The sequence below is a fragment of the Crocuta crocuta genome, unplaced genomic scaffold, assembly GCF_008692635.1.
Source record: "Crocuta crocuta isolate KB4526 unplaced genomic scaffold, BGI_CrCroc_1.0 scaffold1, whole genome shotgun sequence".
Lineage (NCBI taxonomy): Eukaryota > Metazoa > Chordata > Mammalia > Carnivora > Hyaenidae > Crocuta > Crocuta crocuta.
Genome location: NW_027527930.1, coordinates 1486157 through 1512930, shown reverse-complemented (window position 1 = coordinate 1512930; position 26774 = coordinate 1486157). Strand labels below are relative to the sequence as shown.

The 26774-nt window shown below is 34.4% G+C and overlaps 2 protein-coding genes across 2 annotated transcripts in view; one reads left to right on the top strand and one right to left on the bottom strand.

The window, feature by feature from the left end:
- Positions 1-18470, top strand: part of UBA6 (ubiquitin like modifier activating enzyme 6) — an 81384-nt gene extending 62914 nt beyond the window's left edge. Inside the window, exons 21-33 of the mRNA XM_077750012.1 lie at positions 979-1068; positions 1163-1243; positions 2007-2135; positions 3923-3974; positions 4068-4131; positions 4955-5024; positions 5556-5627; positions 8245-8362; positions 9998-10191; positions 11262-11389; positions 14340-14427; positions 14588-14682; positions 17485-18470. Coding sequence (XP_077606138.1) covers positions 979-1068; positions 1163-1243; positions 2007-2135; positions 3923-3974; positions 4068-4131; positions 4955-5024; positions 5556-5627; positions 8245-8362; positions 9998-10191; positions 11262-11389; positions 14340-14427; positions 14588-14682; positions 17485-17620 — 1317 coding nt within the window. The 3' untranslated portion in view covers positions 17621-18470. The remainder of the gene's footprint in view (positions 1-978; positions 1069-1162; positions 1244-2006; positions 2136-3922; positions 3975-4067; positions 4132-4954; positions 5025-5555; positions 5628-8244; positions 8363-9997; positions 10192-11261; positions 11390-14339; positions 14428-14587; positions 14683-17484) is intronic.
- Positions 15038-26774, bottom strand: part of STAP1 (signal transducing adaptor family member 1) — a 65406-nt gene continuing 53669 nt past the window's right edge. The window contains exon 13 of the mRNA XM_077750046.1: positions 15038-15292. Coding sequence (XP_077606172.1) covers positions 15246-15292 — 47 coding nt within the window. The 3' untranslated portion in view covers positions 15038-15245. The remainder of the gene's footprint in view (positions 15293-26774) is intronic.

Sequence of the window (26774 nt, the reverse complement as noted above, 5' to 3'; positions counted from 1 at the left end):
ATCTCTAAGAGACCAATGAGTCATTTTACAGTGGTTAAACCAAATATACCAAGTAATAGAATGTGGGTATTTTTTCAGTGGTATTTTTATATGAGATAATATAGGCATTTGGCATTTCTTTTTTTTACTAAAAGTATTTTTTAATTTTTATTTTAAAATTTTTTTTGTTTAAATTTCGGTTAGTTGTCATACAGTGTAATATTCATTTCCAGTGAACAATATAGTGATTGAAAAATTCCATACAGTGCTCATCACAAGTTCACTCTTTAATCCCCATCACCTATATCACCCATTCCAACCCCATCCCCGCCCCTCACCCCGTAACCATCAGTTTGTTCTCTGTAGTTAAGAATCTGTTTCTTTTTCTCCTTTGCTTGTTTGTCTTATTTCTTAAATCCCATGTATGATTGAAATCCTACAGTATTTGTCTTTCTCTGACTTATTTCACTTAGCATAGTACTCTGTAGCTTCATCCATGTTGTTGCAAATGGCAAGATTTAATTCTTTTTTATAGCTGTTTGTTTAATACATACTTTCTGTAAGAGCTATACCAAGCGTCAAGGACATAAGATCCCTGCTCCTAAATTTTTTTCTCCATGGAGAAAGAAACACATGGTATGCTGAGCACCGTTTTTGGGAATTCTTGAATTACTTTTTAAAGTAGGGAATATTGTAAAGTTTTCAATGTCACCTTGATTCTTGGAGAAAAAAATTATATGTGGGAGTCTGCCTGTAGGTAGTATTACATGGCACCAAATAAGTACACAGATATTAAGTTATAATAGATTCATTCTTTTTGTTATGTTACTATTAACAAATGAGTTAAGTGTCAAAAGAATCCACTTTTCCATCCTATGAGGATGTTGGATTCATTTTATTATTTCTTTTTAATTTTTAATGGTCTTAAAATACTCAAGTAAATTTAATCAATAAAAATTGTTGTTGCCTTTCTTATCTGTTGTCATATTTATAAATTAGCGGGATCCCCCAGAAGAGGAAATACCATTTTGTACTCTAAAGTCCTTTCCAGCTGCTATTGAACACACCATACAGTGGGCAAGAGATAAGGTGATAAAGATCTTTTTTTTTCCAAGAAATTTTTCTTTGAAGTGAAAAGAAGATATATCCAATATTTAACTTTTCTTTTTTTTTCCCCTTACAGTTTGAAAGTTCCTTTTCCCATAAGCCTTCATTATTTAACAAATTTTGGCAAACCTATCTATCTGCAGAAGAAGTTTTACAGGTAAAAATACATTTTAATATAATCTCAACACTGTCTCAGTGTAATCTTATTTGCATATTGCCTACAAATAGTTTATTTTGCCTCTTGAAAGAAAGATTATAACATCATTATTGTACATAAGTGCATGAGGAATCTTGACATTAGCAAGTCACAAATGACCTCTTTTTGTAGTTTGTATGAACTCTGTGGAATTGCCATTATTTGACCATGCTTGACCCACAGAACAGCAATTCATATGATTCAACCTAAGAAAGATGTCATAATGATAGCTTTGTATAATAAAACAATTTGTTAAACTGGAAAAAACCCAAGGTGAGCCCTATTGAAAATTTTATGAATAGATGGTAGTGTTAATACTCTCATGATGAGGCCAACTTATAAAGGTATTTTCTTACTTTTCTTTATTCCGACACTAAACAAACCAACTTTTTAGTGTAAAATATTACTTGTAGCACTTCTTATGTTAAGTACATATGCAGTACTAATAATTTACAGGTAGCAGGAAATGAGGTTAACTTGTCAGATAAGAAACTTTACAGTTGAAATTTCATGTAATGTCTTTTCCCATTCCCCCTCCAAAAAAGGAGAGAAAGATGGAGAAGAAAAAGGCAGGGACAAGGAGCTCACGGTGAAAAACTTAAAATCATAAGTCACATGGCTGATACTTCAAACTTGGGCTAATACTTCCCAGAAATGGGTGTGTATGTGTGTTTACTTGGAGATGTACTTATTTTGCCTTTTTTTTTTTTCCCTCTCATTCTAGAAGATACAAGCTGGACACAGTTTAGAAGGCTGTTTTCAAGTTATTAAGTTACTTAGCAGAAGACCTAGAAATTGGTCCCAGTGTGTAGAATTAGCAAGATTAAAGTTTGAAAAATATTTTAACCATAAGGTAGGTATGCATTATAAAACATTAAGAAGAGCTATGACCTTGGTTCATTTAATTGCTACTGAATTAATTTCTTTGGACCAAAACATCTACTCTTTCTTTCAGGAGCTTTTTCAAAAATAAGTAGTAAGTTAAGTGCAAACAAGTGCAGGGCTCAGAACTAATTTCTCTTTGAGTGTTAAAAGAATACATTGAAACTCCATCCATTGGTTACACATATAACCGATCCTTATCCTTCTCTGTGCAGTATTGGGTTTCAGATAATGGGTCCTTTCTAGAGAGTAAGGCATACATTTCACCAGTAGTGTAAAAGAATTTTATTGTTCACAATAAAGCAAAAAATTGAGAAAATAGATTCAGTCAGAAATTGTGTAGGGGCACCTGGGTGGCTCAGTCGGTTGGGCGGCCGACTTTGACTCAGGTCATGATCTCACGGTTTGTGGGTTCAAGCCCCATGTCGGGCTCTGTGCTGACAGCTAGCTCATAGCCTGGATCCTGTTTCAGATTCTGTGTCTCCCTCTCTCTCTGACTCTTCCCCTGCTCACACTGTCTCTCTCTGTCTCAGAAATAAATTTTTAAAAACGTTAAAAAAATTTAAAAAAAGAAATTGTGTTAAATTTGGCCTTTCCCACCAATATTCAAAATCACATTTTATATCTCTTTTGTGTCTGTTTCCTCATTTGTAAAATGGGAATATTGTTATATAATTAAATTATAGTATGAGGATCAAATGGGTTAATACATGCCAAGCGTTTTGAGTAGAACCTAGCCCAGAAATGCTCACTAAATATTAGCTGTTATTCCTATCCCCTATTACTTGCACTTGCTAGAATGTGTCCTGCACTCTCTCCTGAGTCTCTTCCTCTCTTCAGGCTCTTAACCTATTAGAATATAAAGTAAGTTCATCTTTTTTAAAAAGTCTTTTGATTAGACTTATCCTTGCTTTTTGCTTCCTTCTTTGCTCTGCTAAGAAAAGTGGTCTTGTAATTACTGTTGTGTTAATGTGTCTTCTTTCCCCACTTCTATTCAAATTATTTTTACCATTATTATCAGTGATCTCTTATCTCAAAATCTGAAGAACTCTTTTAAGTCCTTATCTTTTATACTTTTAAAAACTTTTTCACAGAAAAATTCAACTGTAGAAGTAGAAAAATTAATATAAGTCTGTAATCTTATACATAAAATGTAATCCCCATGTAATCTCCATAAGTCTGTCACCCAGGTTTACCAAGTTTTGTTAATTTTGTATCAACTTGTAGATGTTCTCCTTTCATCTATATACCATCCCTGATAGTTTTGAAGCAAATCTCAAATATCATTTATCACTTCTAAATACAAAATACTGTATATTTTTACCAGTTTCATTTTTGTTTTAAGAATTAGCTATTTGAAAAGAGCAGAATGGTATGTAAAATATGCCACATTTTGTGTGAAAAGTGATAAATTACAGGTACCTGAGTAGCTCAGTCAATTAAGCGTCAGACTCTTGATCTTTGCTCAAGTCTTGATGTCAGGGTCATGAATTAAAGTCCCAAGTTGGGCTTTGCACGTGCATGAAGCCTACTTTAAAAAAAAATGTATTTTCATGTTTGCTGCGGATGCAAATAAAGAAACTATAAGTGTTGATAAAAAGTAGCAATAGAAGTTATTCCAGGTATAGGAGGCAGTAACAGGAGAATGGACAGAGGGAGTATAAGAGTGGCTGGAAACTTCACTGTATCTCTTTTTATGCATTTAGATTTTTTTTTAACTCAGATTAAGTAATGATTTTATTTTATTTTTTTCTTTAGGCTCTTCAGCTTCTTCACTGCTTTCCTCTAGACACACGATTAAAAGATGGCAGTAAGTGTAACCAAGTGTTGAGAAGAATGATTAATATAATATAATTTATTACTGGATATATACAATGAAAATAATATTTTGTCCTTTTTTTAGGCTTGTTTTGGCAGTCACCAAAGAGGCCTCCATCTCCAATAAAGTTTGATTTAAATGAACCTTTGTAAGTATTTATATCTAGTTTTATATCCATCCTTCATTGTAAATTTCTTGACTGTGTATAGGTTTACATGGCAGGGTGAAAACCTCAGGGTCTCTAAGTGTTAAATTAGTGCATCCCTGTTGATCTAAGAATTAGCATGTTAGTCTGTCCAACAAAGCCAGCCACAATCCTTCTCCTCACACATATGTGAATCTGTTTATTTACATGGTAAAATAACTCATTATTTTTATCTTCTCTAAAGTGGACCCTGAGTGCTACCTCTCTTTTTTTTCCATAAGAAAAAAAACAAGAAATGACAACAAATATTTTCCTATTATATGAAGCCAGTATTTTAAAAACTTCAGTTACATGTTAAACTTTGAGCTTGTTAACCTTCCTTTTAACTCCATTTAATTTTTTCATCTGGTGCTTATGTTGGGCTTTTAGTCACTTTATCCTGACTGCTTCTCTGTAAAACATATTTTTGTTTTTAAACAAACTCATCTGCTTAATCTGAACTTAGTGTATGCTCTTTAAAACCAAATTTCTAATTTTTTATGAATTAAATGAATTTTTTTTCACTAGTCTAATTTTTCTACTTTTTGCCACTCCTTTCCTGAATATTACTACTTATGAGGATAAATATCTAATATTTCTTACAGCTTCTGAAATGCTTTGGTCTAGACTAGGACTTCATTGCCTAACTTAAATATTCCTGTAACAAAAGTTCTATGATTATTTTCTTCCACATTTCAAAAGGCTATAGTTTTTGATGAATTAAACATCTTTAAAACTGTGCATTCATACTTTTTGCTTTTTTGCTTTATTTTTTTTATTTCAAAAGGCACTTCAGTTTTCTTCTGAATGCTGCAAAACTGTATGCTGCAGTCTATTGCATTCCATTTACAGAAGAGGTAAGATTACCTTCAAGCTCTAGCAGGTGATACAAAACCAGGTAAAAATTAGATGACCTACTAGCTAATTGCATCACCTACATTCATCTTGAACCATTTAAATATTTTTCTGCTTCCAAAGGTATGAATTCCATTCATTTATTTCTTTTCTTGAGTCCACATTTATTGAGTATAACTTTGTGCAGGGAACTTTATAAAACAATGGTGAGATAGTCTCTGATCTCAGAACACTCAGTCTGATACAACCAGTCCTAAAATTACCTTTTTAAAAATGAATGGAAAGAACTAAGATTTCAGGTTTGTTGACACATAGTAATTTTTCACACATACCACTACTGCCCCCCCCCCAGCCTTTATGGATGATATTTCTAGAGAATAAAGGTAAATGTCACAAATGGATGTGGTCTAAATAGTCAGATGATAATTTATTCAAATATTTTAGTGTGATAAAGGACCTTGTTAGTCCAGAATGTTTTAGAATTCAGGATTTTTTAAAATGTTTGTTGATAAAATTATTTTTTAAAAAAACAGGACTTATCAGCAGATGCCCTCTTGAATATTCTTTCTGAAGTAAAGATTCAAGAATTCAAACCTTCCAACAAGGTATGTTTAGAAATTTATTCACTCAGCAAATAGTTACTGAAATTTTACTAGTGTCAAGTCCCATTGTCAACCTGGAAAATCCCTTAGTAAACAAAACAAAATTCTTCCTGTTGTGGAAGTTATAGTGTCTAATGGACCAGAGACAGACTATACTATAATATTACTATAGGGCTTAGTGCTAAGAACCAAAACTAAAACAAAGAAATAAAGGATGATGGAACTGGTGTCATTTTCTATGGGATAAAAGGGGAAAGCTTCTGTGATACAGTAATATTTGGGCAGAAACTTGAAGAAGCACTGGAGTGAGCCGTGGTATTATGTGGTGAAAGAATAACGCACACAAGCAGGAACAAGTTCAGAGAAAGGCCTTGAAAGATTTGAAGGCCAGGATTTTTCTGAAGGAGAATATTCAAGAAGAATGGTAGACAGTGAGATAGGAAAGATCCTTGGGGTTATGATAAATACTTTGTAATTTATTAGGAGATAAGCTAGTGGAGGATTTTAAACAGAGGACACAATCTGGCTCATATTTAAAAGGCTGACTCTGGCTGTTGTGTTAAGAATGATTATGTGGGACATGAGAACGGAAGCATGAAAAGCTATTAGGAGGATATAGGCAAAAGATGATGGTGGTTTGAATGAAGTAGTCAGCAACAAGGTAAATTACGATAAGATATGATAAGGTATATTTTGTAGTAGTCCTGACAGGGTTTGAAAGGGACTGGAATTAGATCATAAGAGAAAAAAAAGATTGTTTATTTTCTTAGTTGAAAAAAGAAACACAGTTAATAGCTCCAGATAAGGAGAAGTTGTTTAAGGAAGTTTGAGCAGAAGAAAAAAGGTGTGAAATAATTGTTCAGGGGAATGTGAAAGTCACTTACTAGAAGATGTAATAGAATGTTGAGACAGCGCTGAGGATCCACTTCATGTTAATCCACGTAATGTATTACACTAAATGTGGCTGGAAAAAAAGGCATTTAGCTGCCTAAGTATTTTTCACATGGCCATTGTATGCCTTTTTTTATACACTCTAAAAGTCATCCACAAAACAGTCCTTTGTTCCTCTTACTCTCTAGCAATATTGGAAAATAATGGAATCATGATTGCCTCCCCATAAATTTCAAGTAAGAAATGGTGTGTGCAGTCTTCTAGTCTGCATTTTTATTTTAGAGAAAAGGAAAAGTTGGAGCTATTTGATTCTGTACAGTAAATGGGTTTGCTGAATGAAATGTTCATGACTTGTAGTTTATCAAGAATAAAAGAACAGAGAGGCAAATAGAATGCCTATATAAAGAAGTTTCTGGTTATGGAATGAATAAGTCAAAGAAATAAAAGGTACAGCATAGGAAAGATAGTCCATGATAGTATAATAGCATTCTGTTGTGACAGATGGTAGCAACACTTGTGAGCACAGCATAATTTATAGAAAAGTTGAATCACTGTATTGTACACCTGAAAGTAATGTGACATTGTGTGTCGCCTATATTCAAATTAAAAAAAAAATTTTTTTAAAGAAATAGGTTCCTAGCCGATATTCCTAATGGACAGAACTGCTAGACAGAAGCCAAAAGAACTCTGTCAATAACTTTTCTGGTCTTTAAAGCTCTTCAGTGTTTTGTGGCTTCAGTTGCTTCTTTCTATATCAGAGTTTTGGCGTAATAAATTTTCCTAAGCAATTTAGCTACAGTTTCAGTTTTAACATGAATTAATGAGCTTTTCACAACTTGAAGCAACTCACACTGAAGCTTCGGAGTCTGGGACTTCTAGTTAACAGATACCAAAAATATCAACTGGACACTCTGGCAAATAAAAGTTTCTGCCTCCTTAACTCTTTAATATTTCTTAAATACTTATAACAATATTTAATCTGTAAAGGCACACGTTGAATGTATAAAATACAGAGAAATAGTATTTTTAATTAGTGATGATGTAGATGGTTTTTTGGTTTGAAAACACGAACTTGACTGCCCTTGTGGAATGTCTAATAAGTAAGTTCTTGAAGATAAATGACTTAGAAGTGCTGCTCTGAGCATGCATCTATATGAAGAATTCTTTAGGAAAGAACTTCTTTAGGACATTCTTTAGGAAAGAAATTCCTTGTCAGCAATCAATAAATATTTAAAGGAGGCCCATCTTATATATTTTATGGGTTTCTTTAGAGACAGATTAACTGCTCTGCACTAGTTAGAATTATGCAATTTGGTTTCGGTTAGATTTGTCAGAATCACAGATTGTTAATTAATATTAACTTTATTTTACTGTGGAATTTTAAAAGGGATCCATATAAGCTCAGATCTTATAAGCTATTCAGTAAATATTTTAACACAAGCAAATTTGTATTAGATATTTTGAAGTTCTCTCCGTGAACAAGATAAAAATCCCTGTTCTAAAGGTTTACATGTCAGTGTGAGGAGATAGAAAAAAAAAACAAATACATAAATAACATAATATTACTAATGGAAGGTGTAAAATACATTGGACCATAATAATAATGTGACTAAACTATATAGAGGGAATATCTTCTCCATGTGACTTATTTAGTAAAACAGATCTGGTAATCAAACTTAGATATAGGATATAATAACATTAATGATAATGTTTGTCCATGTATTTAAAGGTTGTTCAAACAGATGAGACTGCAAGGAAACCAGAGCAGGTTCCTATTAGCAGTGAAGATGAGAGGAATGCTATTTTCCAGCTAGAGAAGGCTATTTCATCTAATAAAGCCACCACAAGTAAGGGGAAATCTTTATAAAAATGGTTTGAACTGGAGGGAATTTTTGTTTTCATTACACTCAACACCCAAACGCTTATGGGATTAAATAATAGCTACTATATTAGTGATAATTGATTTCATGATTATATGAAAGTCACTGTTCATCTTTAACTGTGACTAGATTCATTATTTTTTTCACCATTGCCCTATCCTCAATTGCTGAAATGTAAGTCTGCTTTCTTGTCGTTGTTCTGATTGTTTTAGTCATTGAGGTTGTACTGTGTAATTCTTTTCTTTTTTTAATGTTTATTTATTTTTGAGAGAGAGCACATGCACACAAGTGAGAGAACAGCAGAGAAAGAGGGATTGAGAATCCCAAGCAGGCTTCACATGGTCTGCGTGGAGTTCCTCTATAGACTAACACTTAGACCCAGTTAAGTCACTAGGATAAAAAACTATAGAGAGATTTCTTCTTGGCTTTTTAGTCTTCATAGTTACACACAGGGAATACAACCTGACCTGAATACATCCTTACCAAATGGTTTAAAACAGAAGGAAACCAAACTTTTATTCCTTAAACACAGAGTCATTCACTCATGTATTTTAGAGTCATTTATTCATGTAAATACACCATCTTGTATTTACATAAATCAGTAGTTTCCAACTTTCAGGATTTTTGTTCACAGACAGTAAAATTCAGAGAAAAACAACCTAGGCTTGCCACCTATTTATCTTACAAATAAAATATAGATATGTTAATTTAGTAATTAAAATTCTAGAAAAATTAAAATTCTGAAATTCTAAAATTAAAGAAGCTTCAAATTTCTTTCTCATTTCATAACATATCAAACTATACCTATCTGTAAAATGATTTTTGAGAACCACTTATCTAGAAATATTTCAGATACATATTTATTTTGAGAGAGACAGAGACAGCGTGAGCAGAGGAGGGGCAGAGAGAGAGAACCCCAGGTAGCCTCCACTGTCAGTGCAGAGCCTGATGTGGGGCTCAAACTCACGAAACTGTGAGATCATGACCTGAGCCAAAATCTAGAGTTAGACGCTTAACCAACCGAGCCTCCCAGGAGCCCCTAACTAACCCTGTTCTTAGTTATCAGAGGCAAAACGTTTCAAAGTAGTATTTGTGGAATCAATTTTTGAACAATACCCAATGTTACCTATTTTATTCATAAACAACAGCAGATGTGGTACATGGCTTTCTTATTTCCTGTTTCTTAGAAAGGATTTTTAAATATAGAAACTTCTCTGATTTAGTCATATCAAAGCCATCATTTCCATATCCTTCAATAACTAATTTCCTAGATTTTTCTTGTAGTTTTCAGTCATTTAAAAATGTAAAAAAGGAATATTTAAGAGTAGTGAATCCGCATTGCCTTTTACCTAATAAAACCTTTACAAAGGGTGCCTCGGTAGCTTAGTCAGTTTAGCACCCAAGTTTGGTTTTGACTCAGGTCATGATCTCATGGTTCATGGGATCATTCCTCGCTCACAGCATGGAGCCTGGGATTCTCTCCCTCCCTCTTTCTCTGCCCCTCCCACAGTCATGCTCACTGTCTCTTAAAATAAATAAGTAAATAACAAACGCCTTTACAAGTTACTACAAAACTTTAATTTTTCTGGTTGTTATGATCAGGTGACCTTCAGATGGCGGTGCTTTCATTTGAGAAAGATGATGATCACAATGGACACATAGATTTCATCACAGCTGCATCAAATCTTCGTGCCAAAATGTATAACATTGAACCAGCTGACCGTTTCAAAACAAAGCGCATAGCTGGTAAAATTATACCTGCTATAGCAACATCCACTGCTGCAGTTTCTGGCCTGGTGAGTTTATTCTTCTTTGAATGGAAACGCTGCCTTTTCATTGCCTCTTAGCCTGTCTTCCCCATTATACCACCCTAGCCAGTCACTCATATTGTAGAGAAGGGGTGATACGTACTGATTTTATAATTTTAAACTTTAAGATTTCTAAATCTTTCTAAATGTATTTCTAAAAATACATTAGATCACATTTTGAAACTTTACATATATACAAACAATTTAACTTAAAAATTAACCTTTGTAGCACCCAAGTGGCTCAGTTGGTTTAAGCATCCATCTTTGGCTTAGCTCATGATCTCACAGTTAGTGAGTTGGAGCCCCGTGTCAGGCTCAGTGCTGACAGTGTGGAGCCTGGAGCCTGCTTTGGATTCTGTGTCTGTCTGTCTCTCTCTCTCTCTCTCTCTCTCTCTCTCTCTCTCTGCCCCACCCCTGTTTGTACTCTGTCTCTGTCTCAAAAATAACATTAAATTTTTTTTTTTAAATTATCTTTTGTCAAAACAGTATAATTTTTCTTACACACAATAATCCTCTTAGTCATTCTTATATCCTCCATATGAAGCAGGTACTCTATTTTTCTTGAATAAAATGAACTGCTTTAATGGTTGCTCTTTGGTTATATTGGAGTTCTTAGCCTTGAAAAAGTGCAATCCTGTTAGTGAATCAGATTTCTTAACATTTAATCTTTCCTTAACCCAGAATCTCTAGGGTGGCCCTAGTTGTTATGATGTACTATAGTGTTATACTTAGAAGCTATGTAATTATCTGCCCCTTAATTAAATGATTTTAGACTATTGTATTTCTTGAGTTCTGGTGTCTTCCAAAATAGGAAAATTACACGATCAAATGAATTTTTTAATGATTCTGTTCACCATATATAGAACAGGTGAAATTTTGAAAGCGTAAGATCATGCTAAAAGTAGAAAGATTTATAAGAAGTTTGTTATTTCAGTCCAGTAGCTGCTTTTACTCTTTACAGAAAAATGCTTGAGGAGAATTTTGGAAAATTAAATAGATACATTGGAAGTCATGAAGTTTTAGGCTCTTTATATAATCAGATCACCTTTTTTATCTAGGTTGCATTGGAGATGATCAAAGTAGCTGGCGACTGTCCGTTTGAAGCTTACAAAAATTGTTTCCTTAATTTAGCCATTCCAATTATAGTGTTTACAGAGACATCTGAAGTAAGAAGAACTGAAATCAGGTATGCTTGAAGATCTATTTCTCTTGCATAATGAGAATGAAATAAAATTTTTACTTTCTAAGAGGAAAAAGTCATAGTTTTACCTCTCCTTTTTTTCTGTATATCTAAATCCTTGCCATAACCTCAAGACTAGATCAGTGGGGTGCCTGGGTGGCTCAGTTAAGTGTCCACCTCTTGATTTTGGCTCAGGTCATATTGTAAGATCAAGCCCTGGGTGGAGCCTGCTTAAGATTCTCTCTCCCCCTTTCTCTACTCCTCTTCCATTCATGCTCTCTGTCTCTCTTTAAAAGAAAAAAAAAAGGCCAAAATCTCCTCTTCATCAAGCATTTCTTTTTTTTTCAATTGAGACATAAATTGACATGCATTAGATTAGTTCCAAGTGTGCAACACAATGATTCAACACCTGTATGTATTAAGAAATGATCACAGGGGCACCTAGGTGGCTCAGTGAGTTGAGTGTCTGACTCTTGATTTTAGCTTAGTTCATGATCCCAGGGTCCTGGGATAGAGCCCCATCTTGGGCTCTCACTTAGTGTAGAGCCTGCTTAAGATATTCTTTCTCTCTCTCTCTGTCTCTCACTCACTCACTCTCCCCGTCCCTCCCCATCCCCCCCTGCCACTCACACTTTCTCTCTCTAAAATAATAATAATAAATAAAATCACAAGTTTAGTCAACATCATCACCGTATGTATTTAGCAAATTTGTTTTCCTTGTGATACAGTCTTTTAAGATCTACTCTTAGCAACTTTCAGCTAGACAGTATAGTTAATCACCATGCTGTACATTATGTACCCATGACTAATTCATCTTAAAGCTGGAAGCTTGTACCTTTGGACTCCCTTTGACCATTTTGCTCATCCCCCACCCTCACCCCTGGCAACTCCCAATCTGTTGTCTGTATCTATGAGTTCAGTTTTGCTTTGTTTTTGGTTTTGTTTTTAAGGTTCCACATATAAGTAAGATCATACAGGTATTTGTCTTTGTCTTGACTTATTCACTTAGCATAATTCCCTTGACGTCTATCCATGTTGTTGCAAATGACGCTTTTTTTTTTAATGGCTGAATTCTATTCCTGTGTGTGTGTCACATTTTCTTTATCCATTCACTCTCATTGATGGACATTTAGGTTGTTTCTGTATCTTAGCTATGGTGAATATTGTTTCAGTGAACATGGAGGTGCTGATAGGTTTTGGAGTTATTTTCATTTTCTTTGGAAAAAACCCAGAAGTTTGAATTACTGGATCATATGGTAGTTCTATTTTTTTTTTTTTTTTAATATTTTGAGGAACCTCCATACTGTTCTCCAGAGTGGCTGCACAGGTCTGCATTCCCACCAGCAAGGCACAGGGGTTCCCTTTTCTCCACATCCTCACCAATACTCGTTATTTCTTAACTTTTTGATACTAGCCTTTCTAGCAGGAGTGAAATAATACCTCATTATGGTTTTTTTGATTTGCAGTTCCCTGATATTTAGTGATGTTGAGCACCTTTTCATGTACTTGTTGGCCATCTGTATATCTTCTTTGGGAAAGCGTCTATTCAAATCATCTACCCATTTTTTTTATCAGATTGTTTGTTTTTTTGCTATTGAGTTGTATGAGTTTTTCATGTATTTTGGATATTCAGCCCTTATCAGATACATAATTTGCAAATATTTATTTCCATTCAGTAGATTGCCTTTTCATTTTGTTGATGGTGTTTTTTTGCTGTGCAGAAGACTTTTAGATTTCTCTGCTTTTGCTTTTGGTATCAAATCCAAAAAATTATCACCATGATTGATGTCAAGAAGCTTCATACCTATGTTTTCTTGGAGTTTTATGGTTGTAGGTCTTACATTTAGGTTTGTAATCCATTTTGAGTTAATGGGGCTTAAACTTATAATCCTGAGATCAAGAGTCACATCCTGTACCATACTGAGCCAGCCAGTCACCTCTTGAGTTAATTATTGTATGGTGTAAGACAGTGGTCCAATTTTATTCTTTTGCTTTATGCAAAGCATCTCTGACTAAACCAGCCATAGAACACTCACAGAATTTAACCTGCCACATTATTTAGTATTGTACTTTCTTATGGTTTCATCTATGTTTTTCTAATTCAGATGAGTTAGAAGCCACTATGGTGTCAGAGTAATGTATCATGAGATTTAGTATCTAATTCCCAATACTATGTGACAGAGCAGAACAATTCCCCTCGACCTCCATTTTTCACTTTCAGATTAACAACAACCAAAAATTTGAAACATCTATCTTGGCAAGAATGTGAAAAGCCCTCTCTTCATGTATTACTGATGAGGGTATAATACGGTGTAATCCATAATAAGGGACATGAGTGCTATATGTCAAATTTACAGATATATTTGCACTCATCTTAAATAATACATTTACAGCTAATACAGATATTCATTCTGACATTGTTTATCATAGCCAAAGATTGGAACAACCCAATTGTTCAGTAACAGAGGACTGTAACATCCATATAGGAAACCCATGCAGCTATTTAGAGAGAGAGAAAAAATTGTTTCCCTAAGACACTGATTTATTATGAGACACTGGAAGGATCAAGTTACTGATAAAAGTGTTTACCTTGGGGGCATCTGGATGACTCAGTCAGTTAAGCATCTGACTCTTGATTTTGGCTCAAGTCATGATCTGGCAATTCGTGAGTTCTAGCCCTTTGCAGGCTCTGCACTGACAGTGTGGGGCCTACTTAGGATTCTCTCTCTTTCCCTCTCCCTCTCTCTGTGCTTCCTCTCTCCCCACCTAAGATAAGTAAATAAACTTAAAAGAAAAAAAGTGGTTACCTTGTGTGGTGTAATGGGGAGATAAGTTGTATTTTTTTCCCCCTATATCATTATGTAGCTAAATCACAAATAGTGGACTTCTGGGGTTTTTTATTATTACTAAAAGGAGAAAAATTAAGATATTTGTTTTGAATATTTTTCTACAACAGAAATGGAATATCATTTACAATTTGGGACAGATGGACTGTACATGGAAAAGAAGACTTCACCCTCTTGGATTTCATAAATGCAGTCAAAGTGAGACACTTATTTACTTAGTTCACTAGTTGGAGGTTTTCATAAATAGTATTTAGCAGAAGTTTGTTTTCTATCCTTTTACTGATTGTAAACATTGTTACCCAGCATTTTATGTTTGGACGTAGCTTTGATTGTTTCTCTTTTGGGTAATCACATTTAGGAGAAGTATGGAATTGAACCAACGATGGTGGTGCAGGGAGTCAAAATGCTTTATGTTCCTGTAATGCCTGGTCATGCAAAAAGATTGAAGTTAACGTAAGTAGTGACCATTATACCAGAATATTCACAACAATTAAAATATAAGGAAAATCAAATACAGAGATTATCAAAGTTGAGATAAAAGTATGTAATTTACTCCTGTGTAATGGCAATAATATCGTAAATGTACCAAACTCAACAGGCTACCTCTCAAGAGAGATTCATAGGATTATAATATCCTTGTGAATTTATTGTAGTTCAGATCCAGTTTGTAAGCTAATAAGCCTAGAAACCTGATTTGGTTAATACACCATGTAAAAGTAGAAACACATAATGATAGGCCAAAGAGACTGAAGTATAAAATAAAAATGCCAAATTGTTGCTTTCATTCATTTATTCAAAATATGTTTTTGAAGAGTGCCTGCTATGTGCCAGGTACTTTGTGGGCACTAGAGATACAGCAGTGAGCAAAGTAAAGTCCATGCCCTAATTGGGTTTGCATAATGAAGTATGCAGACCTCTTGACAAGTATATCAGATGGTGGTAAGTGCTGTGAAGAAAATAATGCAGAATAAGGAGTGTTAAGTTGCTGTGGTATACTGAGTAGTTGAGGTATTCCTTCAGCCTGTCACATTCTCACCAGAAACGGTGGCATTTGAGCAGAGACCTAAACGAACAGAGGGAACAGAAAAGGCCAGTCTTAACAGTGGTCTACAAGGCCCTGCTTCCAAGTTACCCTTCTAAGTTTCATCCATACTTGTCTCACTTGCTCACAGTATACCAGCTTTGCTGGCTTCCAGCTATTTTTTGAATAGTCCATTAATGCTCCTGCACGGGACCTTTGCTCTGATTGTTTGGAAGAGGCCTATCCCTATTTAAATATGTTTATGCTTCTCTGTGTGCTCCCCACCAGAATGCAACCTTCACAGATACAGGACTCTGTAATTGATCTGGTCATGGATATATCTCAAGGACCTACACCAATGCCTGGTAGCAATAAATATTTGTTATTCATTTTGCAATATGTTCAAATATCAAATCATTAGGTTGTACACCTGGAACTAATACAATGTTATGTGAATTATACCCCAATTAAAATTTTTTAGTTTTTTAATAAAAATTAAAATAAAAATATTTGTCATATGAATAAATGAGTCTGCATGAAAAGTGCTTTAACCAATATGCAGGTTTTACTATAATTACCAATTAATGAGATTAATCACTTTTTAGTTATTATAATCCAGGCTTACTGATCTGTAACTTTAAGAAACAAAATCACTATTACATAGAGAAAGTGTTAATTTGCTTTACCTTATTTTGTCATTAGGATCCCTGAGTATCTCTTGGATATGTTAATAATAGAATTTACTGTGTGCTACCTAGATGAGAGCAGAATGTGTGGGATTTAAAATTTGGTGCAAATAATTCACAATTAAGTGCTTTATAGAGTTGGCCAGTATTTGCTGTCTCCAGCATGATAAACTTTGTGAATGTTCTTTTACATTTTATTACATTTTTCATTTAGCACATAATTACTAAGTACCTAATAAGTGGCTAGACAAGCTTGGGTTTGGAAAGATCTGGGTTCACATCCATCCCCAGCTACTTACTTGTTTTGTCAAATTGAGTAGCTTACTGAACTTTTTTGAAACTTAGTTCTCCATCCATATGTAGGAATGATTGTGCCCATAGCTATTAAGCATTAAAATAATTGTAAAGACTAGCAATGTAATAGCAACCAAGAAGTAATTCCATAAATGTTACTCCTGTTAATATTTTGTCATTGTATATCTTTATCAAATAGCCTGTGCCCTCAGGGAATTCATGGTCTACTGTGAGAAAGTGACATGTTCATCATTAAAATGTAATTGAATAATTACTATAATAAAGATTTTTACAGAATACTGTAGGTACTACTTACTCAAACTTTCACCTTAGGGTAGATTTCATTTGAGCTAGGATATCAGGCAAAGCAATAGCTTATGCAAGAGCATGTGCCTAATAAAAAGTGTGCATGATCTGTTTGGGAAATCAGTATTTTGGATTGATTTAAGGAGATGGTTAAGAATGGTGAAAAGACTGAGAAGTTATAAATGGTACAAAATACCTTTGTAAAATGGAAAGAACTATTATTGAGAATTAAATAGAGTACATAGTTCCGAGTTTAGCATGAGATAGGTACATGGTATAAGATGTATAATATTAAGCAAGAGCGTAAAATTGAGTTACACTTTAAGAGAATTCTGGCAACAGAGGTGATTGGAGGTAGGAGACAGCTAGCTAATCCAGTAATCTAAGGATATATAGATGGTGATTTGACTTAAGAATGTATCAGTGACAATAGCAATAATAAAGTGTTTTTTTTACTGACCAGGATATACATGGAATATAAGACAAAGGTAAAACTCAGGAATGTCTTTCACTGTGATTAGCTTGCATTTGAAGATTTAAATCTAGCTTGCTTTTTACTCTTCACATAGAAATGCTTGAGAAGAATTTATGATGTCTCCACACTTTATAGGGAGTATGAGGATAATTCATTTTTCAAAACAATGCTTACATTTTGGTTTTGTGTGTGGGCGGGTTTTTTTGTTTTGTTGTTTTTTGTCTTGTAACAAATGGTCTATATTCTTTATCAGTACTTAGCAGTGTTCCAAATTGATTCACTGTTAGGTAGATGAATATCTTGAGTTTAGTGAAGAAAAATTATAATCTATGAAAGCAGATGAATTATTATATTTAAAAATAAATGTGAAGTCTAGATATAAATCCAGATTTTCTGGGCAACATTAAATAGCAAATCACTCTTTTTATTTTATAGAATTTACTAAATCATTTGTCCTTGATTATTTTTCTTAGGATGCATAAACTTGTGAAACCTTCTACTGAAAAGAAATATGTAGATCTTACTGTGTCATTTGCTCCAGACACTGACGGAGATGAAGATTTGCCTGGACCTCCAGTGAGATACTACTTTAGTCATGACACTGATTAACAGAAGATGTCTTAAATTTACTCCAGGACTACTTGATTTTGAAAAGATTGCACTTAATTCAGGAATGAAAAAATCAACTCATAGTATTATGGATTTCTCTTTGATGAAGCCTTAATTTAAGGGAAACATCAGTAGAAAACTACAGTGAAGAATTGTAAAGCATTTTGGGATATAATATATACTTGTCTAGTGCTTCATATGTGGATATGATCACAAGCAATTTTGAACTGGACTGACATTTTATAATGCTTACAAAACATTTATGTATTAACCTCTGGATGAAAAGAAAAGAAAATATGTATCCGTCACCAGAAGAGATAAAAGATCAAGAAATTGAAAGTAACAAATGCAACTATCCAAAAATTTAATCTTATTTTATGAATTTCCTTTTGTGCACTATTTGAGGCCAAGTTTTTCCATACAAATAGTGTTTGGCACCCTGCACCTCTCATAATTAGTCTTTGAGTTTAACACCAGTGGGAAGAGGAGAGATGGTAGCAGTGGATAAAGAGTAGACATTTTAAATTGTACCGTTACAGTTTACTGTCCTGTTACCTCTGCTAATTTAACTACAGTTTGTTAGTATCACTGTCTCCCAAAAATCAGGATCGTTGTTGATAGCATCAGTATTGTAACCCATGAGCAGTAGGTCAGATGACACATGTTAACTCGGATTAAATGTGAACAGATAAATGCAGCTAATTTGATTCTTCAGTATGCCTTCTAATGTGGCTATTTTATTTATTTGGAACTCTAAACCTGACTGTCCTAGTATAGAAGACTAAAACGTTTTGTAAAGGGAGTGTCCTTAGAAGTAGATGGAAACTAGAAATTAAAAAAATCATTACTAGTTGAGTCTTGATTTTTTTTTCTTCCAACAACCTAATGGACAGAAAAAATAATACTTTATTTTAAAGGGAATCGTATTTTATTCTACATTCCCAGAAAAGGCGTTGACAAAGATAAAAATTTATTTTTTTAGGTCTTTATTGATAGAATACTTTGTTTTCTGAAAGGAGATATTGCAGATTATCATTATAAAGTCTTTCACTAAAAGGACATAAAATGTACTCAACACTGTAAACTTGGTAAAAACAGCGAGTGTTTCTTTTATTTCTAAATCATGCATTCTAAAGCAGTTGGCATTTTATAACCACAGGAAGTCATTTCCCTCTACCTGCTTTTCTTCTGATCTCCTGTTCAGACCATTAATAAGTACTTTGATAAACTAAAGAGTAGCTTCACATCAGTATTACTTCCTATTTGGTATCTTCTTATACTCTCTACTTTCCTTTTATTTCATTTATAGTTTAAATTACTTGGTCAACCACCTGTATTGTTTCATTCTTTTGTAAAAGTATCATCCAGTTGGGAAAATATATTTGGGAGTAGAGGGTGAATTTGTATGAATAAAAATATACTCTGCATTGGAGACAAGGGTAAGTGGACAGGTTGAGTTTAAAGGAAATGGATACCTTTGAAATAAGTAATTTTTGTTCAAGTATAGTGTTTAAAATTAATTTTTTAAAGTTGAATTCAGGAACATCAAAGCTCTATGACTTGGAATTCTTGAGGCTAGCAATAATAAAAGGGCTTTTCTATAAAAAGCCTCTTCCCCACTTTCAATTTCCTTTGTATGATAAATAATAAATGATGTTTTCAAATAGCCATTCAGCAGTTCTCAACTATGATCTAATAGCTTGCTTTTTATTTTACCTAAATCTCCACATTTCTTCAGAAGTAAATTTGGAACCATGCTATCAACTCTTTATTTTTAGTGATCAGTGCTTTAACAGATATAAACAAAACCAACAAAGATTAAAGTTCATTTTATGATTAAACCTGAAATCATTTCATCATTTTTCCACCTGTAGGTAATGGTTATTGTGATTAATTTCTATTTAGTTCTAAGCTGGAAAGCCAGAGTGAAGTTAATGACAGGTTTTTTTTTAATCTGTTTTATCTCTGTGCCATGAGATCACTTTTGGTGATTAAAATACCAGGTGCAAAAATTTTTTGATTTTTGTATGATACCACTGAGTGATTTTTTACTTATTAAAAATAAATTAAGAAATTTGACAGTATCTTTGTAAATCTTGTTCCATGGTTTACTCCAAAGATTCCAATTTTGCTATTCGTTTTGTGAGTGATGTTACTTGGGTCTTTTCTAATTTTCAAGTTTTTGCAATCATGAAGATAAACAGTCACTGGGTGTAGAAGAACATTATTTCAAAGTGCTTTTGGCTTCTGAAAATTCTGTTAAAACAATTGGGGGAAAATGATGACCGTGTAAAACCTAGAAGATCTGGTTAAATCTCACACTGCTGGTTGCGGATGTCTAGAGCATGGTCCTTTTTAAAGTTCAAAACAGTTGTGGTACTCAGTAATTTCCTCTGAATTGTCCCAAAGCTAGAATTTGGAAATAGATGTATATCTTTGTTTTTATGTTTTGACTATTATAATACATCCTGGTAGCAGTGATGAGGCACAAAAAGGTCACCAATGTTTAGACTCCACTATTATATAATAGTAAAAATGAAAACAGAAAATTGTTCTCTTGAGAACTTAGGGAAAAATCTCTAATAATTCAATGATGGAAGAAACATTATAATTACAAAATTTGATTGTGATTATAAATAAATAATCAGTTTGTATACAGTCCCTAGGTATGGATTTAACTATTTTAACAAATTCAAAACAAATCAGGAAGTTGAAATTTTAGGGATCAGAGTAAGTATTCAATAGGTAATTTTCAGTGTTCATTTTTCCTTTGGCATTTCTTAGCTGTGTTTTTTAAGTAGAGAAATACATATTCAAATATATATACAAAAGAATATATAGAGTATTAATACACAGTTAAAGGATTAATTTTATTTTTTTTAATTTTTTAAATGTTTTATTTATTTCTAGGTGAGAGAGAGAGAGAGACAGCGTGAGCAGGGGAGGGTCAGAGAGAGAGGGAGTCACAGACTGAAACAGGCTCCAGGCTCTGAGCTGGCAGTCAGCACAGAGCCCGACGCGGGGCTCAAACCCACGAACCGCGAGATCATGACCTAAGCGAAAGTCGGATGCTTAACCGACTAAGCCACACAGGCGCCCCTTAAGGATTAATTTTAAAGTGAGTGCTTGGGGCACATGGGTGCCTCAGTCAGTTAAGTGTCTGACTTCCACTCAAGTCATGATCGCATGGTTGGTGAGTTCAAGCCCCATGTCAGGCCCTGTGCTGAAAGCACAAAGCCTGCTTTAGATTCTGTCTCCCTCTCTTTCTGCCCCTCCCCCACTCTCATACACAAATGCACTCTCTCAAAAATAAACATTAAAAAAAAATTAAGTGCTTGTATAATCAGCTATCAGTCGTATTTGACAGCAGCTCAGAAATGTCCCTTATAGTCCCTTCACAATCACAGCCAGCTTCCCTACGCATACCCGGCAATTATCACTATCCTACATTTTGTGATAATTCTGTCTTTGTTTTTACTTATATTGTTAACCACCTATCATGCACTTAAACAAGATAGTTTAGTTTTGATGGGTGTTGAGCTTTATATAAATGGAATCGGACTATATTTTTTGTGTGGCTCTTTCTTTCATTCAACATGGGAATCATCCATGTTCCTTATAGCCACAGTTTGTTTAACATGGTTATGGAATTTACCTTTGCATTCATATACCACAATTTATTCAATTGCCTGTGGATAGTTGGGGTGTTTTTTAGTTTGGGGCAGTCATAGTTCTTCAATGAACATTATTGTATGTATTTCCTAGTGCAACTAAGGTATATATACCTAGGAATGAAATTGCTTGGTCATAGGTGTTCACATCTTACATTTTATTAGGTAATAACAGTTTTGCCTTAACAGTAGAGATAACCTGTATTTCCACACTTTGCTCAACAGTGGTGTTAAACAGATTGCCAACTTAGTGAAATTTCCAGTTGTGTTATTGAAGTTTTAGTCTGCATTTCCCTAACAATTGAGCACCTTTTTCTAAGTTTGTTGGCTTTCTTTTTTGCAAAGTATCTTTTCAATTATTTTGCCCATTTTTCTGTTGTGTTGGCAGTCTTTTTCCTCTTTAATTTGTGGAAGATCTTTATAAGTCCTGTTAGCTATTTATTGCCAAGTATTTTCCTCTCTTTATGTTCTTTGCTAAAAAGAATTTCATAATGGTGAGGTACTAAGAAGTATCAGTGTTTTGTTTTAAAGTTAGTGTATTTTGGGAGTTGCTTAAGACAGTGTTCTCTATCCAAGGACAAGACAGTACTCTATATATTATCTTCTAAAGACTTTGGCAGCTTCTTTCACATTTTCAACTCATGAGGAATTAATTTTGTGTATGCTGTGAAGTGCCTCACCACCATTTACTGAATGAGTATGTTCTCTTTGGCAGTGCCACCAAAGTCAAATATCCATTTATGTGTACATCTCTGAATATTTTGTTTCTTCTTTTCTATTCTTGTGCTAGTACAGTCTTCACCACTGTACCTGATATGTTGTTTCTGATATTTATCAGAATAAGTCCTCCCAACTTATTGTTCTATAAGAATGTCTTGGTTATTCTTAGCCCATTTTATTTTCAGTTCTCAAATTTCTCATTGCAAATATGCAAATCCGTCACTCTTGGAGTTTCCGGTTGTCTTGTTGAAATTTTCAATCTTTTACCTACCTGAACTTGAAAAGCCTTAATATTATTTTATATTCTTGATTAAATCTGCACTCTCCTGTGGGTCTGGTTTTATTTATCTTTTATTTCAGCTAATCTTTATCTTACATCCTTGTGTGTATGGGGTTATCTTTAATTGTATACTAATATTATATTTGAAAAATTGCTTGCAAAACTAACTTGATGTCCTGCATAGTATTTTCATCCTCCACAGAGGCATTTGGGCACTGCTATTTCAAGACTAATTTCATAGTCAAGATTTTGTTAGTTATCCATGTGATTCAGAGCTGAGCTGTACACTACTAGTCCTCTACTTCTTGTTTACCCTTACTCCTACAACTTTTCAGAAGTGAGTTGCAAAGTGTAGGTTAGGATTCCCAGGGCCCCCACCTCTTGTCTGGCACTGGACTGTACCTTTCAATCCCTAGTCCCTTAACTGTCTTTACCTTTTCAACAGACTCTTATCTTCAAAAGCTCCAAGGGCACAAGTCCCAAATGAGTGGTTCACTTCTTTGAATTTCTGTTTTCTTCCAGGAAGGCTAATCATTTACTAACTTAGCTCTCCAGTGCCATCCAACATTCTTTTAATGTATTTTGTCCACCTTTTCTAAATATTCTCAAGTGAGAATCCACAATCTATTGATTATGTGTAAAATACAATTTTTTGTATTGCTTCTGTATGTGGAAACTCTATTGGTTCTTGTAAATTATTTGCAAATTAATTTAGATATTCTATATAATCTTCAGTTAATGACAGTGTTTAGTCTTTTCTAAGATCCAAATTTTGTTTTTAATCCTCTTTTTGCTTTCTATTCTCTTACTTTATGCTCTTACTAATACCACTTTTTCCTGTTTTCTTTGTTTCTTTTTTCTTTTTTTATTATTGCTTCTAATTTCTTGAGCTGGATGCATACTTCCCTGATTTTCAGCCTATCTTCCAACATGTAAATTAATGTTTTAAATTTATTTATTTTTGAGAGAGAGAATCCCAAGCAGGCTCCACATTTTCACCACAGAGCCTAATGTGGGGCTCAAAACTCATGATCCATGAGATCATGACCTGAGCCAAAATCAAGAGTCAGACGTTTAACCAAATGAGCCACCCAGGCATCCCTACATTTAAAAATTATAAGTATCTCTATATTACTATAATGTAATTATATGATATTCTATATTAATGTAGACATATTCTACCAACTTTTGATACATAATATAGTTAATGTTTGGTTAAAATATATTTTCATTAAGAGTTCTTCAACTCAGATTTTTTACGTGTTTCTTCATTTCTAAACATGGAGTTTGGATTTAGGGGTTTTTTAACCCAACCTGACAATCTTTGTTTTTTAACGAAACACTTAGGCCATGTGCATTTAATGTAATTGCTGATATATTTGTGTTTAGTTCTGACATGGGGTTGGATTTGGTTTGGGTTTTTTTGGTTTTTTGTTTGTGTTTTTTTGTCTAGCCAGTTCCATGATTCTTTTTCTCTGTTTTCTTGCCTTTTAAAATTTGTTGTTATGTAGTGATATTTCTTAATGTTTATTTATTTAGTAGAGAGAGGTCAGGCAAGTGATGCAGGGGCAGAGAGAGAGGGAGACAAGAGAATCTGAAGTGAAGATCTGAAGCAAGGTTCAAACTCCTGAACCATGAGATCATGACCTGAGCTGAAGTCAGACACTTAACCAACTGAGCCACCTCAGGTGCCCTTTTATGTAGTTTTTTTATTCTATATATGCCAATTACTGACATCTCTCAACTCTAGGCAACCTTTTGTACTCTGAAACTTTGCAGACTGCTATCTCTTTTGTCACTTGGCTTGCTTTAAGTTCCACAGATAAGTGGCACTAGGAGAAGGACTGGAATGCTGGAGAAAGGGAGAAGAGACTTTGACCTTTGCCATTTGCTTCCTGACATTGTCAGCATCACCTCAGCAGTGGCTTTTCTTCTGATAGTTCTGGTTGGTTCTTAGGCTCTCACCTTTGTCTGGCACTCTGCATGGTATCTCTTCTAAAGACTTCAGGTGCTAATAATCTCACCCTTTTCCTTTTAGTAGTTGTATCCCTTGTTGGTGTTTTCAATTGTCCCAAAACCTGTTTAACTAGTTCCTTATGTTAAATCGTTTTCTAATATATATGATACAGTTTCTCTTTTCCTAAGCTATACACTTTTTTTCCAGTTTACTTTTTTTTTTTAGGCTTGNAGGACATCGAGATGGCCAACAGACACATGAAACGATGCTCAGCATCCCTCTTCATCAGGGAAATACAAATCAAAACCACACTGAGATATCTAGTTTAGTTACTTTTGTCTTTTGATGATTAGCCTGTATCACAATATGCACATTGAGATTAAGGCAGACTAAACCATTATCTTTTGCTGATTATAGTTTCAAAAATGGCCCCAGCGATATTTCCAATCTCATATGTTTTTCTAGAAGCTTTTTTTTTTTTTAATGTTTTATTTATTTCTAGGAGAGAGAGAGAGACAGCGTGAGCAGGGGAGGGTCAGAGAGAGAGGGAGTCACAGACTCTGAAACAGGCTCCAGGCTCTGGGCTGGCAGTCAGCACAGAGCCCGACGCGGGGCTCGAACCCACAAACCGCGAGATCATGACCTAAGCGAAAGTTGGACGCTCAACCGACTAAGCCACCCAGGTGCCCCTAGAAGCTTTTAATCTCCCCAAATCCCAAGAAGAGACTTTCCCTCCTTTTGAACCTGAACAAGAATTTATCTAACATGAAGCTTACTTATATAACAAGATACATCATATGTAACTATAACTTTGGAGCTTAGGTCATAAAAGCCTATATGGCTTCTACTTGGCCCTCTCTCTCTCTCTCTTGCTAGCTCTCTCCCTCTTGAAAAGTTTGCCCTTGTATTCCAGACGTCATGTCATGAGAAAGCCTAAATTAGCCCACATGGAGAAACTGAGGATACCAACCTACAGCCAGCATCAAGTGTCCAACATGAGTAAGCAAGTTCAGATGATTCCCAGCAAGCCCCAAACTTAATGGAGCAGAGACAAGACATCCCTGTGTCCTGCCAAATTCCTCACCCACAGAATCCATGAACATGATTGGTTTATGCAAGTAAGTTTTAGGATTAATTATTATGCAGTTTTTATGTTCTAAAAACTAAACAACTCTAATTCCCAGTTTGCCTACTATAATAATTTATGTCATGTGCTTTAATTCTATTGTCACATACTTAAATGTCCTTTAATTCTGCAAGATTTTATTATTTTGTTTATGTGTCACTATTTACCCATACATATATATCACCTTTTTTTGCTCTTTTCTTTTTTGTAACTCAGCCTTACCATATGGGATAAATTTCTTCCCACCTGACGTGTTTTAGAATTTCATTTATTGAGCTCCCCGGTGGTATACTTGCTTATGACTTCTGTGTCGGAAAATACCTTTATTTTGCCCTTATTCTGCAAAGATACTTTTGCTAAATTTAAAATTCTAATTCAGCCTTTATTATCTTTCATTGGAGATATTTTTCCTCTCTCTCCAAAGTTCCTCTGCTGCTTTTGAGTCAGCCATCAAGCTAAATATTGAAACTTTAAAAGAAATCTTTTTATTGGTTTCTGTTTTATGAAGTTTAATTATTATGTGTCTGGCTCTGGATTTCTTTTATTAATCTTGTTTGGGATTTGTTCAGCCCTTTAAACCTAATGTCGGTCTTTTGTTACTTCTAAGAGAGTCTCAGTACTACTTCACATACTGTCTCTTTCCCCATTCTCTTGTCTTCAGTGGGGACTCCCATCAAACACAGCAGGCGTCCTGTGCCTTCGGTGTTTAAAATCTCTCTTCTATGTTTTCCAGTTGTTTTTTTTTTTTTTTTTTTTTTTGTGGTCATTCTTTATTCTGTATCGTTTCTCCTGACCAATATTCTAGTTTACTTCTATTCATCTGTTTTGTATGCTATGGCCATTCATTTTGCTTTTAATTGTGTTTGTAGTTTTCAGTCCTGGAAGTTCTGTTCAGTTCTGTTTTTTGTTTGTTTGTTTGTTTGCTTGCTTGTTTTTACTGTTAGATTACCTTCTATAGTTTTATGTCCCCTACAGATATTTTCTAATGTCTATTATTACCTTATACGGGCCGTTATATGGTCTTTGCCAACTTCAACTTCTGCAGTTTTTGTGGCTTTTCTGTTGTGTCTCCCAGCTGATTTTGTCAGTGGTCTTCTGTTAGATTCTCCACCCTTAACATTTTGAGATGGCTCTTTAGTTTCCTATTTTTTATTTATTTTTTTAATGTTTATTTTTGAGAGAGAGAGAGCATGTGCAGGGGAGGGGCAGAGAGAGAGAGAGAGTGAGAAAGAGGATCCTAAGTAGGCTCTGCACTGACAGCAGAGAGCCCAATGCAGGGCTCAAACTGGGGCTCGAACTCATAAACCACTAGATCATGACCTGAGCTGAAGTCAGACGCTTAACCGACTAAGCCACCCAGACACCCCATTCATTTTCTTATTTCTTTCTTGTCAATATTT